The sequence below is a fragment of the Panthera pardus genome, unplaced genomic scaffold (assembly GCF_024362965.1).
Source record: "Panthera pardus isolate Hobbes unplaced genomic scaffold, ASM2436296v1 HiC_scaffold_20, whole genome shotgun sequence".
Taxonomy (NCBI): Eukaryota; Metazoa; Chordata; class Mammalia; order Carnivora; family Felidae; genus Panthera; species Panthera pardus.
In genome coordinates this window covers 80,176,063-80,192,608 of record NW_026526766.1, presented here as the reverse complement: position 1 = coordinate 80,192,608, position 16,546 = coordinate 80,176,063, and the positions used below count along the sequence as shown (strand labels likewise).

The window sequence follows — 16,546 nt, the reverse complement described above, 5'->3', positions numbered from 1 at the left end:
GCATCTCTAATAGAGACAGCTGACTCTGGCGTTTTGACATTTTCCTCGGGAGAATCTGTACCGTTCTGAGTCAGGAGGCGATACTCAGCTCCCCTAAGCCCGCAGCACGAATGTTGTAGAGGGATTCGATGTGGGTGTTCCCAAAAAGCACAGAACACTCCACAATGGCTTCACCGTCCAGTTTGCAACTCTGCAGAACCAAGCCGTAAATCGCATATCCCGGAGAAAGCCCTATTTGTAAATCCCGTATCCTGGGGAAAGCCCTATGCTCTCGGCTGTGAGGCATGAGAGGTGCTCAGCAGCAATAAATCCTCACAAGAGTGGATCTGGACTTTTAGGAGGTGTGATGTTTGGTTTGTTTTCAAATAACAATGCAGGAAGCCAACAGCAGTGTTTTAATCCCTAAACAATGTTAAACCTCCAGGGGCTCCCTCCCTTGCCCCTGGATTGTCTCCCAAGCTTCAGAACACAATAGATTTTTCTTAAAGTTCCAGAGTGCCCAAGAATTTCCTGGCAACCGGCCACAGAGCCGTGTTAAACTCCCTGTTTGTACTGCTCAGATCTCTTCTTTCCATTTAAATGAATCAGTACCGTAAACTCTCGGGCTTCTAGAGGGCGGCATTAAAAGCACACTTTATTTTGGTAGTAAAGAAAGGAAATCCAGGCAGCAACCAAAAAGCAAAACAGAGTGCCGGTTATAATGGCTCACAAGACATCTTGATTGGCTGCTGGCATGATCAGCAAATTAAAGTCAGTCCACATTCACTGAGCTGGGCCTGAGTCTGGGGTCTGCATGAGTCGCGTTAAGCTGTCTGACTACTACTGCGTAGCCTGGGTCGCGGGAGACACCAACACGATGTGTCTTGAATGAATACATACATAGCTAAAAATCGCCACCCACCCATTAGAATGGCCCAAATCCAAAACACTGACAATACCAAATGCTGGCAAGGGTGTGGAGCGACAGAGACGCTCATTCATTACTGGTAGGAACGTAAAACGGTGCAACCATTTGGAAGATGGTTTGGCAGATTCTTACAAAACTAAACATTAATGGTACCACGCAATCCAGCAAAGGCCCTCCTTGGTGTTCAGCCAAAGGAGTTGGAAACTTATGTCTACAAAACAACCCTACACACAGATGTTTACGGCAGCTTTATTCCTAATGGCCAAAACTTGCAGGCCACCAAGACGTCCTTCGGTAGGTGAGTGGATAAATAAACTGTAACATCTAGAATATTATCAGTGCTAAAAAGAAATAAGCTATCAAACCAGGCAAAGATACGAAGGAACCTTAAATGCGTGTTACTTGGTGACAGAAACCAATCTAAAGGAGCTGTATACTGTATGGTTCCAACTCTGTGACATTCTGGAAAAGGCAACACTCTGGAGACAGTGAAAGATCAGTAGTTGCCGGGGGTGGATGAACAGGCAGCACACGGGATTTTTGGGGCAGTGAAAATACTCCATATAATACCATACACAGTGACGGATACATGTTACTGTACATTTGTCCAAATCCATAGAATGTACAACACCAAGAGTGGATCTTAGTGTAAACCAGGAGGTGATAAGGACATGTCAGCGTAGGCTCATGGATTGCAAGGCACGTATCACCCTGATGCTAGATATTGATAGTGGGGGGGAAGCCATGGAGGGGGGGCAGGGAAGGTACATGGGAACTTTCTGTGCTTTCAGCTCAGTTTTGCTGTGAACCTAAAAATGCGCCGAGAAATAAAATGTATTGTGAAAAACAAGGAAAAGATAGTTAAACCAAGCTTAAATCAGGGGTTGTTTGCTCTGGTGTTTGGATGAGTCTTACGATGGTGGTGTCTTAACAGTGGATTGGCGTTTGGGGTGAGCAGTGGGAGGCTCACGGGGTGAATATGTAATATAGAGGGATATCCCCATCCCATAACCCATTCTCTGGGTCCCAGAGGAGGATATAAGAATGGTGATGGTTAGGCTTAATACATCCCCAAAGGACCCAGATGTCACTCTTGCATCTGGTAGGGCAGGAGCAACATTGGGTATAGTTTGAGGGAGAAGTAGTGTCCCCTGCTGTTGGGCAGAGGATACACAAATTTCCAGTTATAAGATGAGTAAGTTCGAGGGATCTAGTGTATATCCTGGTGATTATAGCTAATAAAACCATATTATACACTTGAAAGTTGTTGAGAGAATAGACCTCCAATGTTCTCACCACAAAAAAGAGACGGTAGTTATGTGACACGATGGAGGTATCAGCTAAGGCTATAGTGGTAATCGTTGCGTAATATGTGAGCATGTCAGATCAACACTTTGGACGCCCGACACTCCCACGTTGTTCTATGTCAATTCTATCTCAGTAAAGCTGGGGGAAAAAATAACTAGCACCCACTTTGCCTGCCCTCAGTCTGGCCCAACTGATAAACAAGACAAAAGGCTAAATAAGGTAGATGATAGTGAACATCACCTTTATCACAGTTAAAGCTGGTAGTGGAGAAAGTGGCTTCTGTTTGCAGACCCTAGGTCTCCTGCTACTGAATCACACGATCTGAAAGATTAGGTACCCAGGCTTCCAGATGTGGAGTAGGGCCTGTCTCACTAGGGCTCACTTTAAGGGCCCCGAGCTGTTCGGAGCACAGACTCTCCCCACCTGGCTGGTGGCCATTTCCAAGAGGCAGAGTGGTGGGGGCAGGGCTGCAGAGGCCCTGTCACTCTTCCAAAATCAGCAGGTAAGTCACTCCTCTTCCCCAAAGTGGAGCGAATGAATGGTGGAAGGCAGCCAGGAATGTTACACTATCAGATGTGGAAAACACATGTCTGGGATAGGGGAAACCATGCCTCCCCTAAGCTGCAAAACAAAACAAAACAAAACAAAAAGATGATTAGAATAGCACGCAGCCTCCTGCACAAATCCCAGTGGTTAAATTTGTCCCCTTCTCCTTTGTTTCAGATACATTGAGCATTACTTGGAGGAGTTCTTAATATCTGCTAATAGGTACTTCATGGTTGGCCACAAAGTCATATTTTACATCATGGTGGATGATGTCTCCAAGATGCCCTTGATAGAGCTGGGTCCTCTGCGTTCCTTCAAAGTGTTTGAGATCAAGCCTGAGAAGAGGTGGCAGGACGTCAGCATGATGCGCATGAAGATCATTGGGGAGCACATTGTGGCCCACATCCAGCATGAGGTGGACTTCCTCTTCTGCATGGACGTGGACCAGGTCTTCCAAGATAGCTTTGGAGTGGAGACCCTGGGCCAGTCGGTGGCTCAGCTACAGGCCTGGTGGTACAAGGCAGATCCTGACGAGTTTACCTATGAGAGGCGGAAGGAATCCGCAGCATACATTCCGTTCGGCGAGGGAGATTTTTATTACCACGCTGCCATTTTTGGAGGAACGCCCACTCAGGTCCTAAACATCACCCAGGAGTGCTTCAAGGGAATTCTCCAGGACAAGAAAAATGACATAGAAGCCGAGTGGCATGATGAAAGCCACCTAAATAAGTATTTCCTTCTCAACAAACCCACTAAAATTTTATCCCCAGAATATTGTTGGGATTATCATATAGGCTTGCCTTCAGATATTAAGATTGTCAAGATATCTTGGCAGACGAAAGAGTATAATTTGGTTAGAAATAATGTCTGATTTTAAATTGTGCCGGTAGGTTTCTGAATTTGAGAGAGTAGTATTCTGGCTACTTCCTCAGAAAAGTAACACTTAATTTTAACTTTTAAACAATACTAACAAAACGCCAACTTCTCTTCTTCCTGGTAACTTTGAACCTTGCATTATGGGAGGATGAAACCTACAGGAATCAGATGTAAATTCCCAGTGATTTCTGATCTCTTCTGGGTTTGGGGGAAATACTCACTGGACCAACCAAATACTCAACTGGACCAAACGCTCACCAAAAAATTGACACAGGCAAAGAAAAAGCCAGAAACACTCTACATGTGCCAGATAATGTACTGGAGAAAAGGGTGTTAAGGGAAGTGTTTGGCAGCAAGATACGATTGTGGGGGGAGGGGGTCATCCCCTTGACTTCAGTGTCTCTGCTGAGTCCCAAGCATCATCGAGTTGCTTGGCGACAGAAGAACCCTGAGTAAGGGCACGGTCCACCTTGGCAATCCTCACATGGTTTCACTGGCAGACTGCTTCAGGCCATTTGCCACCCATGTTCTTTTCCCATCGGGAAAATGTTGTTTGGCTCCCGTGCAGAATCTTCCTGGTGGAGATTCCCAAGGGAGATCATGGTGGCGCGTGTTTGGAGTCACGGGGAATCTGAATGAGCCAGTGGTTGCTCAGCATGGAGTGAAAACAGACTCAGAGTTGGGTTTGCCATGGAAAAGCAAAGAGAGTGGAAAAAGAGGAGGCTGATATCTGTGGGCCACCTCGGAGGGGCCCAGGGCACGGGGCTGGTCCTTAAACACAGCATGGATCCGGGCGCTGAGTGGGGGGCAGGGTGGGTAGTCTCTGGCTTCCTCAGACCCGCGACGACCAGCACTGCGGGGACTCGAGTGGAGGATGTTTCTTGTCTTGCCCAAGGCGCATTCACTCCGCCAGACTCCGGTCTTCAGTTCCTTGGCCGGAGAAGTGGACGGTGTCAGAGAAGGCAACGGCCCGCAGTGGACTGAAGAGGCTTGCAAGGAGTTACGTTTCCCAAAGCCGGGCTTCATGACGATAAGTCATCAACATGCCCTGCTGCCACCTGCTCTAACCCTCAGGGTCCCCGCAGCCCGTCACGCCCCAACCTGGAGGGCCGACATCAAGGAGTTTGGAAGGCCCTCGGGTCAAGTAACTTTTCGTTTTCCCCTGCCCTGTCAGCACTACTGAAGTGTGACAACCAGATACGTTTAATAAAATGGCTAATTGATTTTATATCGAAAGCAGAGGGGATGGCGGTGAGAGACCCAGTCCTCATGAATGAACAGCTTAACATACAATTCCCTTCTCTAAGAGAAGCTATGGAATCCTACGCGTTACTTCAAGTTGAGCAATTCGATGTACAGGAGTTAGGAGGCAGCATTTACATATGCAGGTGTATTTATAGTTTGCTCGTGTTCCAGTTTTGGTCATTTGTTTCCACTTTTAAGTGATTTATTTGAAGAGCCACCGCACTTGGTGTTCAGCACAATGGGCTTCTTTGATACAGTGAAACCTACATTTTTTTCTACCATGTCACTGTGCCTCCTACTCTTCAATCCGTGCCAGAAAATCTCACAACCCAGCAAAATGAAGCAAAACCAACAACGACAACAACAACAAAAATTCTGAAGAAATGGGCTTTGTAAAAGAAAACGGAGACCGCATGTCAGGACGCTGCCTCTCCAGAACTGACCTTTCCTGGGATCCATCCATTCTGGAGTAGAGACAGTTAAGCATTTAAATCCTAAACCAAAGAAATGATCTCTCTTAAAAGATTAGGGAAGAGGGTCGATGTTTACTTTTGAGGGAATCTGGGTATTTTTTTTACTCATTTAAATTTAAATCCCCAAACAAACTCCAGATCTCATTGATAGTTATTCTTAAACATTAAAAAAAAATAAAATTCACAATTCACAATTGAATAAATTATTTTCTCAATAGATCCTGGTCTGGTCATGGATTGTGCATTTTCTCCCAAAGATGGTCAGGATCGTCAGTTGTAACATTTTAAATTCTTAGACTCCAAAAAGTCCTGATGTCCTCTTAAAAATGTGTTCATTATTACAAAGATAGAACATGGTTGAGAGTCCCAAGCTTTCAAAACAATAAGTGCTCATGGAGAGTTTTCCAAAGTGGTGCATTGAAATAATTAACTGCCAGTGGAGGAACCAGAAAGAAAAAGGCTTGCCCCTCAACCCCAGGGTGGGGCGCCAGCACAGAGGGAGAAAACAATGTCATAACTACATCTGGGGATTATTAGTCCTGACCTCTGGGGAATATATGTGGCCAAGGAGGCTCTGGAAAAAGGCTGGATCTCCAGCAAAGTCAGGGCGGGTGTATTTGTAATAAATGGAAAGATGAAAACCGACCAGACTGATGTAGTGTGGCACACTGGATATACAACAGGACATCATTCCCTCATTGGAGAGAATTATTTTCATTTTATAGATAAGCAGAGTGATATTCAGCAAGGTTAGCCACCCAGCTAGCAAATGACTGAGCTGAAGCTCAAACCAGAGAAGCTGGCAAGGATAAATGTGTTAACATACACATACGAAGGGCTGCATGTGTTTCATATCAAGGAAAATGCAACTTTATTTGTTTTTTAGTTTATTTATTTTGAGAGAGAGAGCACAAGTGGGGGAGGAACAGAGAGAGAGAAGGGGAGAGAGAGAATCCCAAGCAGGCTTCACGCTGTCAGCACCAGACCCCGACTCGGGGCTCAAACCTACGAACCATGAGACCATGACCTGAGCCAAAATCAATAGCAGCCTAACCGACTGAGCCACTCAGACGTCCCGGAAGATGCAACTTTATAGAAGTATCTTATAAAGGGGCGTTTTTCCATAAGAATATTTTAAAAATTAGGTGTGTAAGGGGCACCTGGGTGGCTCAGTCGGTTAAGCATCCAACTTCTGCTCAGGTCATGATCTGGTGGCTCGTGGGTTCGAGCCCCGCGTCAGGCTCTGTGCTGGCAGCTCAGAGCCTGGAGCCTGCTTCGGATTCCGTGTCTCCCTCTCTCTCTGCCCCTTCCCCACTTGCTCTCTGTCTCTCTCTCTCTCTCTAAAAAATAAATAAACATTAAAAAAATTTTTTAAATAAAAACTAAGTGTGTCCCCAAGCCTGTTGTACTATTTCCCACTTTTTCTGCATGAAACCTCCCCAAATGCATTAAATTATTTAAAATGGATCATATAAAAAATAAATAAATAAAAGACTGTGATCATTCTCTTTAAAAAATAAAACATTTTTCTTTTTAAATTTTATTTTGAGAGAGAGAGAGAGAGAACTAGCAGGGAAGGGGCAGAGAGAGAAGGAGAGAGAGAATTCCCAATAGACTCCATACAGGCAGCGCAGAGCCCAAAGCAGGGCTCAAACTTACGAACTGTGAGATCAGGCCTGAGCTGAAATCAAGTTGGATGCTTAACCAACTGAGCCACCCAGGCGCCCCTGTGATAATTCTTATCTTTACTTTGTGCATGCGGGGCTGATGCAATCCCTGTGGACACACACTGCGCTGTTATGCCAAGGCAGTGCCTTGGACGGCATGATTGGGCAGAGGGGGCAGGTGGAAGGGACAGCCATGCCTCCTCCTTCCACTCCTTCTCTAACCTGGGGGTCCCATGCAGCTGGAAGGGGACAGGTTTCTTCAAGCCCTGAAGGGCCTCTTATCCTTGGAATGACACCATCTTCGATGTCTTCCAGCCAAAGTCACCATGTGATTTACTGATAAGGGAATCATAGTTATGGCAACACTTACAGTTAACAAGTATTTATTAAATGCACTATTTGTTAAATGTACCTTACATAAATGAATATGCATAAATGAACATAGGCACAATAGCAAACCAACAGGGGTGAAGCCTCATAGAAAGTGAATGCGTAACATGCGATGCATACTTTTTAAGGAGAGAAAGCAGAGTTAAGTGAGGATCCAGCCGTCAAAGCCTCAGATCTGTAAGGGCACAGACTAGGATTCAAACCCAGGACTGTCTAAAGCCTTTGCTCTTTCCACAGCTCCCATCTGCTTCCCCCACTCTCTCTTTCACATATGTGCATGCAAACGTATGCACACACACACACACATTTTAACCATCTTGTTTTTGAAACTGGAGGACACCAAAGGAATCACCACCAAAAGCTCTCAATTCCTTTATGAGGCATTCAAGAGAGAATTTAGTAGACCAAAAACTCTTAGAATGTAGGTCTAAAGCCATCATAGAGCCAAGCTGGAGAAGCAGACAAATGATACATGAGCAATACAGGGCCCAGGGAAGCATGGAGAAAGGGAGGAGGAGACTGCGTCAGAGGGGCTGACTCTGAACTGAGCTTTGAGAGAAGAGAAGGGGGTGACTGAGGAGTGGAGACGGAATGGGTTCCAGGGGGAAGAGCAGCAGATGTGAAGCACAGAGGACTACCAGGAGACCTTCGCGGAGACCCACACAAATGGTGCCGGGGCCTTGGTACTGGACGAAATCACCTGACAGAGCCTGCGTGGAATGTGGTAAAGAACATGTGAGCGCTTTGGCTGGATGAGGACTCCACATATGTGTAGCATTTGTGGCTCTCTTTCTCCCCTCCCAGCAATGCCTGGGCTCCTTTATGGAGTCTCCATGATTTCTATGGAGCAAAGGATCCAGACTAAGCCGATCAGCACTTCCCATGCCCTTGGTGGCAATGGTTGATTCAGTGGTGGGCAGGTGACCTAAAAATTGGTCCAATGAAAGCGAATCTCAGGTTCTCTTGGGAAATGAGGACACATGTTGTATTGGGAGCTTGACCACAGGGAGGTCAGAGTTAGGATGAAACGGACAATAGGACACGAGAAACAGGGACGCTGAAGGAAATGCAGTCCTTGACGACAACCTGAGTCCCTGGCTCCAGCCTTACCTGAAGCCTGCACTGCTTGTGGGCTTTTCAAATGTGTGAGTCCCATTATTAAGTCAGATGGAAATGGGCTTTCTCTTATAACTGAAGATATCCCCGTTGAACCCTTCTAGAATTGTTAGCTGCTTAAAGCAGGTCCATAGTTTGCCTTTGCATCAGTTCCAGCCCTTATTACATCACCTACCTCAGAGACACTGCTTAATGCATAGCTACTAAATGAATGAATGAATGAATGAGTGAATGAATCATCACACCCACTCCCGTCATGCCTAATAAGAAATGATTGTTTTTAATTTAAACATTTTAAATTTTGATTGTGGACTCTATGTCCTACCACAAAGCAGATGCTTTCACATCTGGCACCTGGAACTTTCTATCCTATATGTCGTACACATTATGGGGACCTGTGCTTCGGGCTCTAACCTGGGGCCATAACCTGCTAGGTTCAGTGCTGCTTAAGTTCAGTGCTGCTGGGTCAAATTGGGTTCATCAGTGTGGAGCAGTGGTTCTCAACCAAGATGATTTTATTTTATTTTGTTTTATTTTATTTTATTTTTTAATGTCTATTTATTTTGGAGAGACAGAGTACAAGCAGGGGAGGGGCAGAGAGAGAAGCTAGACACAGAATCGGAAGCAGGCTCCAGGCTTTGAGCTATCAACACAGAGCCCAACATGGGGCCTGAACTCACGAACAGTGAGATCATGACCTGAGCCAAAGTCAGATGGTTAACCTACTGAGTCACTCAGGCACCTCTCAGCCAGACAACCAGGATCATTTTACAGGACCACCATCCCCCCTGCCCTGACCCCAGGGATGTTTGGCAATGTCGAAGATATCGTTGGTTAACTTGGGGGCTGGGGATGCTATTCATATTTAGTGGGTAGAGGCCAGGGATGTTGCTAAACCTCCTACAATGCACAGGACAGCCCCCCGCCCCCTGCACACACACCCAATAATTATCTGGCTCCAAATGTCAATAGTGACAAGGTTGAGAAACCATGGTGTAAAATTTCCTTTGGACTTCATTAACTAAGAAACACCGGGGAGTCAATATGCACAATACCTAATGGCCTATACCCTAGGAATAGTCCCTGATGAGTGTCAAGAGCCTCGAACTCACCTCTTCTTACTCCTGTAACATTCCACAGCTAAGACAGAAGTAGTTCTGTATACTGGACACTGGAGGGCAAGAATTTCCAAAGTTAACACTTAGCCTAAGCCACTGCAGCCATTAAAAATATTCTAGGGCGCCCGGCTGGCTCAGTCAGTTGAGCTTCCAAATCCAAATCTTGGCTCAGGTCATGATCCCAGGGTTATGGGATCAAGCCCCGTATGGAGTCCCACATCTAGCCCTGCAGTGGGCTCCGTGGAGCCTGTTTGGGATTCTCTTTCTCCCTCTTTCTCTGTCCCTTCTCTGCTCACGTTCTCTCTCAAAATAAATAAATAAACTTTCAAAAAAAAAACAAAAAAACAAACAAACCACATTCCTCTCTAGATGTGGTGAAGACTGCACAATTGTAGAAAAAGATATGAATAAATGAAAATAGCTAAAAACATCTAAAGAATGTGCCTGTGAAAAACCAGCCAAAATCAGAAGATACTTTGAGTGAATTGACTAACTGTTCAGAATGAAACGTGGTTACGCTAGCTAGGTATTTTAGGGAAAAATATTTTTATTGCAAGGAACAGACATCCCCCTTGAGCTGTCTAAATCTGAAAGGGAGATTTGGGGGAGGTTATTTTTTGGTAGGGAAAGTTCCACTGAATACAAGAAAGAGTTGACCACTGTAGCATACCTCCTTGCCCCCCAACTCCCTGTGTGGTGACCTCACCGTGGGAGCTTGATATGGGCCCCAGTGGGCATGTTTACACCATGGGGGTCAACAAACATTGCAGGCTTCTTGTTTCCTTTGATTCCTCTTCCATTTTTCTTTTTTAGGAGTTGGTTGTATAAAAATTTCCCGGCCCATCACTATAACCGGGCCATGAGCAAGAGCCAGGGAAGTTCGAAGAGCTTCAACAGCTAAAACTTGTGAACTTTCCCTAGGGGTCTGTCAGCATAGCTTGGCCCCCCTCTATTTCCAGACTCAGGGTTTCTTCCTTCAAAACTTTAAATTCCTGGGGCACCTGGGTGGCTCAGTCGGTTGAGCGTCCGACTGCAGCTTGGGTCATGATCACGAGGTTCGTGGGTTCGATCCCTGCATGGGGCTCACTGGTGTCAGTGCAGAGCCTGCTTTGGATCCTCTGTTCCCCCCCTCCCCCCACTGGTGCCCCTCCCCCCACTGGTGCTTTCTCTCTCAAAAATAAATAAAACATTGGGGCGCCTGGGTGGCTCAGTTGGTTAAGCATCTGACTTCACCTCAGGTCACGATCTCGCGGTTTATGAGTTCCAGCCCCGCGTCGGGCTCTGGGCTGATGGCTCAGAGCCTGGAGCCTGCTTCCGATTCTGTGTCTCCCTCTCTCTCTCTGCCCCTCCCCCGTTCATGCTCTCTCTCTGTCCCAAAAATAAATAAACGTTAAAAAAAAAAATTAAAAAATAAATAAATAAATAAAATAAATAAAACATTAAAAAAAAAAAATCCAACCTTTAAATTCCTGGAAAAGAAAACCCAAACAGCACAGCATCGACCCTGCTCCCAGCGGCTGTGGATCACACTGCAGGGCAGTTCGAAGGACATATTGTTGTGAGCTGGGGAGATGCCTCTCCGAGTGTCTCCCACATTCCACTTACAGCTGTCTAGCTGTCAATCACTTCTAAAATAGGTATCTAAAATATCTAAAACATTCCCTGCTACCGTGATCCAAAAATGTTATGTACCACCTGAGCACAGTCCCCTCTCCTAATACCAGACCACAGAATCCACAGATAACATCGGAAGGCCGGGCTTCTCAGAGTCTACGGACCCCAGGTCATAACTATTTCCCCCCTTTGGCTCCTTAGAGAACCCATCGGACTATCAGCAATCTGTAAAATAAGGGGTAAACATAGCTCACACCCACATACACTAGAGTCAGTGGTGAATCACAATGAAGGAAAAAGGAAAAATTATAGCAACACCGTTTAAAAGAAGGACACGATGCTTATGTGCTCCAGAGGCATTTCCTCACCTTGGAATTCAATGGGCCTCTGCTCTAAGTTTTCCATCAAGGCTTCACAGTCTTCATCCATCATCCCATTCTACAGATTCTTTGAACTATGTAAGATAGGATTGGCCCTAAGAGTTCAGTAGCAGGGCAACTGGCCCGCAAGCTGGACCAGCTGGAGAACTTTCTCTTGTCCCGGATCTCACTGAAGGTTACTGCTTTTATATTATCAGGCAAATGCGAGGCAGCTGGATATCCTCATGCGCAGGGCACCTGATTCCAAAATCCAAAATAGCCCATAGGAATTATGCCACTCTCGTGGCTGTAGGGAGTATAAAGCCCTGGTTCTCAAACCTGGCTGCATCCTGGAATTACCTGGAGAACTAATATTGATGCCTGGTTCCAGCCCCCAAAATTCTGATTCAATTGGATGGGTGTTAGGACTTTTAAAAACTTCCCAGGTAAAGATGATTCAGGGAACGTGGTGGAATAGGAAACACCAGGGATCTGTCTCCCCACCTAGACAATAATTGCACTGGCAGAATGTGTCTGACGTAACCATTTTGGAACTCTGGAGTCTATTGAAAGCTTGCAACTTCCAAGGGAGGGCTTGGATGGTAGATTAAGATTAATTTTGGTCAATTTCAGCTCTTAGCACAGTAGCGGCCACCTATTCTCCACCCCCAGCCATGTGGCAGGCAGTTGTGCACATGTTCCTGGCAGCTTATGGGAGCCAGAATGGGCTCTGATCACTAATTGCTGCTTAGGATCACAGAGGTGCAGACAAAGAGGCGGGCATCTATTGTTGCCCCTTCCGCATTGTTGCTGGCCCCTCCCCCTTCAGCTGAAGTGACAGCCAGGGGATTTAAAGGGCCAGCACTCCTTTTCGCTCTTCTCATTTTTCCCTTTTCCTCTTTGGGAAGCCAGATACTAAAGACTAGGAGACTCGATAAAGACTACATATACAGGAAAATTAGTAAGTGACCATGCATACCCAAGGAAATACTCAGAAAAGACCTAGAAGATGTTAAATTTACAACTTATCCTGATCCTTGGCACAGAGACAGCCTATAATTAAAAAGAAAAAAAAAAAGCAAAAACAATAAATGAAAACAATAACAAAAAACAGCTAACCCTGGGGAAAGAGGAAAATCTAACTTCCAGAGGTATCACAGTATTGGATTTAAATGTCCAGTTTTCAAGAAAAAAATCACAAAGCATACAAGGAAACAGAAAAGTATGGCTCATTCAAAGGAAAAAAATAAACAGAAATTGTTCCTGAAAAAGGCCTGATGGCCAATATACTAGACAAAGACAACTGTCAAAGATACTCAGAGAATGAAAAGAAGATGTGGGAGAAGTCAAGAAAATGATGTATGAACAAAATGGAAGTAATAAAATAAAGAGACAGAAAGCCTAAAGAGCAACCAAAAAGAAATCCTAGAGCTGAAAATGACAATAACTAAAATGAAATATTCACTAGAGGGATTTAAAGGCAGATTTAAGCAGGCAAAAGGAAGAATCAGTGAGCTTGAAGACAGGACAATAAATATCGAGTTTGAGGAATGAAAAGTAAAAAGATTGAAGAAAAGTGAACAGAGCCTAAGAAACATGGGACATCATTGAGCAGAGCAACATATGCATTGGGGGCATCCCAGAAGAAGAGAAAGAGAGAATATGTCAAGAAATAATGCATGAAAACATCCCAAGTTTGATGAAAGAGATGAATATAAACATCCACGAAGCTCAATCAACTCCAAGTAAGACGAACCGAAAAAGACCCTACACTGAGACACATTATAACCAAACTTTTGAAAAATTAAGATAAAGACAAAGAGAAACTTGAAAACAGCAAGAGAGAAATGACTCATCACATACAAGGGATCCTTAATAAGATTACTGGCAGATTTCTCATTAGAAACTAAAAGTCAGAAGAGAGTCTTGCAGGGTGAAATGAAAGGACATAAGATAGTAACTCAAAGCTATATGAAAAGTAAAGATATGCATCAAAGTAAACACATGGGCAGGGCACCTGGTTGGCTCAGCTGGTTGCATCTGACTCCGGCTCAGGTCATGATCTCTCAGTTTGTGAGTTTGAGCCCTGCATCAGGCTCTCCACTGTTGGTGCAGAGCCCTCTTCAGTTCCTCTGTCCCCCCTCTCTCTCTGCCCCTCCCCTGCTAGTGCTCCCTCTTCTCTCTCAAAAATAAACATTAAAAATATATACATTAAAAAAATAAAAAATAGTGTTGCCTGGGTGGCTCAGTAAGTTAAGCATCTGACTTCAGCTCAGGTCATGATCTCATGCTTTGTGGGTTTGAGTCCTACATCACCTCTGCACTGACAGTGTGGAGCCTACTTGGGATTCTCTCTCTCGCCCTCTCTCTCTTCCCCCTCTCCTTCCCCCCCTTTCTCTCTCTCTCTCTCTCTCTCTCTCTCTCTCTTTCTCAAAATAAATAATAGATAAACTTAAAAAAATAAAAAAATAAACAAAATAAAATACATGGGCAATTATAAAAGCCAGTATTGTAACGACAGTGTACAACTCTAGTTTCTGTTTCCTATGTTACTTTAGAGACTAATAGAGTCTTAAAAATTACTAGTCTAAAGGCTAGTATTATTATAACTTTGGTTTGTAACTCCAAATTTTGTTTGCTACATAATTTAAGAGGCTAATGGATTTCAAAGAGTTATTTGTTTATGGTTTTTGGATACACCATGTATAAAGATGTAATTTTGTGACATCAACAATCAAGAAAGGTGGGGACAGGGGTGTGAAGGAACAGTTTCGGTATGTTATTGAAGTTAAGGTGGTAGAAATTCTAACTTGAGTGTTATAACTTCAGGAATTGAAATGTAATCCCCATAATAACCATGAAGAAAATAGCCACAGAACACACACAAAAGGAAATGCAAAAAGAATTTAAATACTTCACCACAAAAAAAAAAAAAACTAAACATGAAAGAAGACAGTAATGCAGAAAATAAGGAACAAAAAAAAGGTACAAGGCATATAGAAAACAAATAGCTCAATGATAGAAGTAAGTCCCTCCTTACAGTACTTACATGAAGGTTAAACCTTCATTCTGATGAAGTGGCAAGGACGCCCAAGGTCATGTGAAAACACCTACCTAGGTGACTAAATAAATGTTTCTTTTTCTGTTGCCTTAAAAAAAAATGCTTGTGTTGTATCCCTGCTTATACCTTCTTAATAGTAAGCCATCTCAAACACCTCCTGAAAGTGGATGGGCTTTAAAACAGGTTTTGAACATTCTTATGCCGGCTCATGCCTCGCCATCCTATTTGCTGAACCACCAGACACTGTTTCCCCTTCTTTTTCCCTCCTCCAGAAGGCCCTCATCCTGGAGAGACTATCATAATGAGAGAGTGTGGAAATTTCTGCATATGGATGGCTAAGGTGGCTTCTGATTGCAGAGTAAATGTAAATGGATTTTCATTTCCTCTCTTTTTCACAGAAGATGGTTAACATTGATCTGTCTTTCATTTCACTGACCTTTTCTTCTACTGTATACAATCCATTTGTAAACCCATCCCCTGACATCCTCATTTCAAATATAGTACTTTTAAAGTTCTAGAATGTCCATTTTTCTTAGATTTCTTTAAAATGTTGATTAATTTTTTGGGGCGCCTGGGTGGCTCAGTCGGTTAAGCCTCCGACTTTGGCTCAGGTCATGATCTCGCAGTTGGTGAGTTCAAGCCCCGCGTTGGGCTCTGTGCTGACAGCTCAGAGCCTGGAGCCTGTTTCCAGATTCTGTGTCTCCCTCTCTCTCTCTGACCCTCCCCCGTTCATGCTCTGTCTCTCTCTGTCTCAAAAATAAATAAACGTTTAAAAAAAAATGTTGATTAATTTTTGAGAGAGGGAGCGTGAGCAGGGGAGGGGCAGAGAGAGAGGGGGAACACAGGATTCCATGCGGGTTCTGCACTGACAGCAGGGAGCCCGACATGGGGCTTGATCCCACGAACCATGAGATCATGACCTGAGCCGAAATCAAGAGTCAGACATTTAACTGACTGAGCCACCCAAGTGTCCCTAGAATGTCTGTTTTTAAATAGCTTCCATTTCTTTGCTGAGAAATTCCTGTATGTTCATTTGTTTTAGCCAAGTTTTCCAATAAATCCTCAAAAATTTTTATAATTGTTGCTTTAAGGTCTGTGTTTACCATTTCTAACACCTGAGTTATATTGGGATCTCTTTCTCTTCACTATGGGTCACGTGTTTCTGTTCCTTTGCATGTCTGTCAACTTTTCCAAAATGTATGCCTGACATTATAGATGACACGTAGAGACTCGGGATTCTCTCATTTTCCTCTGAAGAGTGTTAATTTTTGTGTGAACAGATAGCTACCTGGGCTGGACTCAAATTCCAAACTCCATTTATTCTGCAGGGGGCGTAAGTGGAAATTGCTCAATTTCCAATGTTGCTATTTCCTGGGGAAACTGTAGTTTTCCCTCTTCATGGACAGTTTAGTTGTCATCCAGGATTTAAGTCAGTTTCTATGCAGATTTTGGGGTACTCCATTCTGTGTTCCTCTTTCTGGGATTTTCTTTATTACTTTTCAGCCTCCTTTACATCTACCAGTTTCATCCTGACTCAAGTCTTTCTCTGAGTTCTAGCTACCCACTTCTGTGTAAATTGGGAGATAACCTCAAAATGAAGTTGTATAAATGTAAACTTTACCCAACACATTTCCCTCCTTTCAAGGAGCAGCCTGGTTTCGGTCCATCTCTTTTGCCTTCAAATAGTTTTATTTAATTTTTATTTTATTTTCCCTTCTAGAATTCATGACTGTCATCTCTGGGGGCATTGGACTGTATAATTTACTTTCCTATGAGTCAAAACATTCTAATTCTGTATTAATTTAACTTTGTTATCATCCTTCACCACCCTCCTTTTTTTCTAGGATTAATGGAGATCAACAGAAA

The 16,546-nt window shown here is 44.1% G+C and overlaps 1 protein-coding gene and 1 long non-coding RNA gene across 7 annotated transcripts in view; one reads left to right on the top strand and one right to left on the bottom strand.

Moving 5' to 3' along the window:
• GGTA1 (glycoprotein alpha-galactosyltransferase 1 (inactive)) overlaps positions 1–6,000 on the top strand; it is a 57,291-nt gene extending 51,291 nt beyond the window's left edge. For all 5 annotated transcript variants that reach the window (XM_019453973.2, XM_019453972.2, XM_019453968.2 and 2 more), the window contains one exon: positions 2,939–6,000. In XM_019453973.2, the coding sequence (XP_019309518.1) occupies positions 2,939–3,632 (694 nt within the window). In that variant the 3' untranslated portion in view covers positions 3,633–6,000. The remainder of the gene's footprint in view (positions 1–2,938) is intronic.
• The window catches only part of LOC109269872 (uncharacterized), a 72,748-nt gene continuing 56,808 nt past the window's right edge, over positions 607–16,546 (bottom strand). For both annotated transcript variants that reach the window (XR_002081297.2, XR_002081298.2), the window contains one exon: positions 607–2,836. This is a non-coding gene — a long non-coding RNA (uncharacterized LOC109269872). The remainder of the gene's footprint in view (positions 2,837–16,546) is intronic.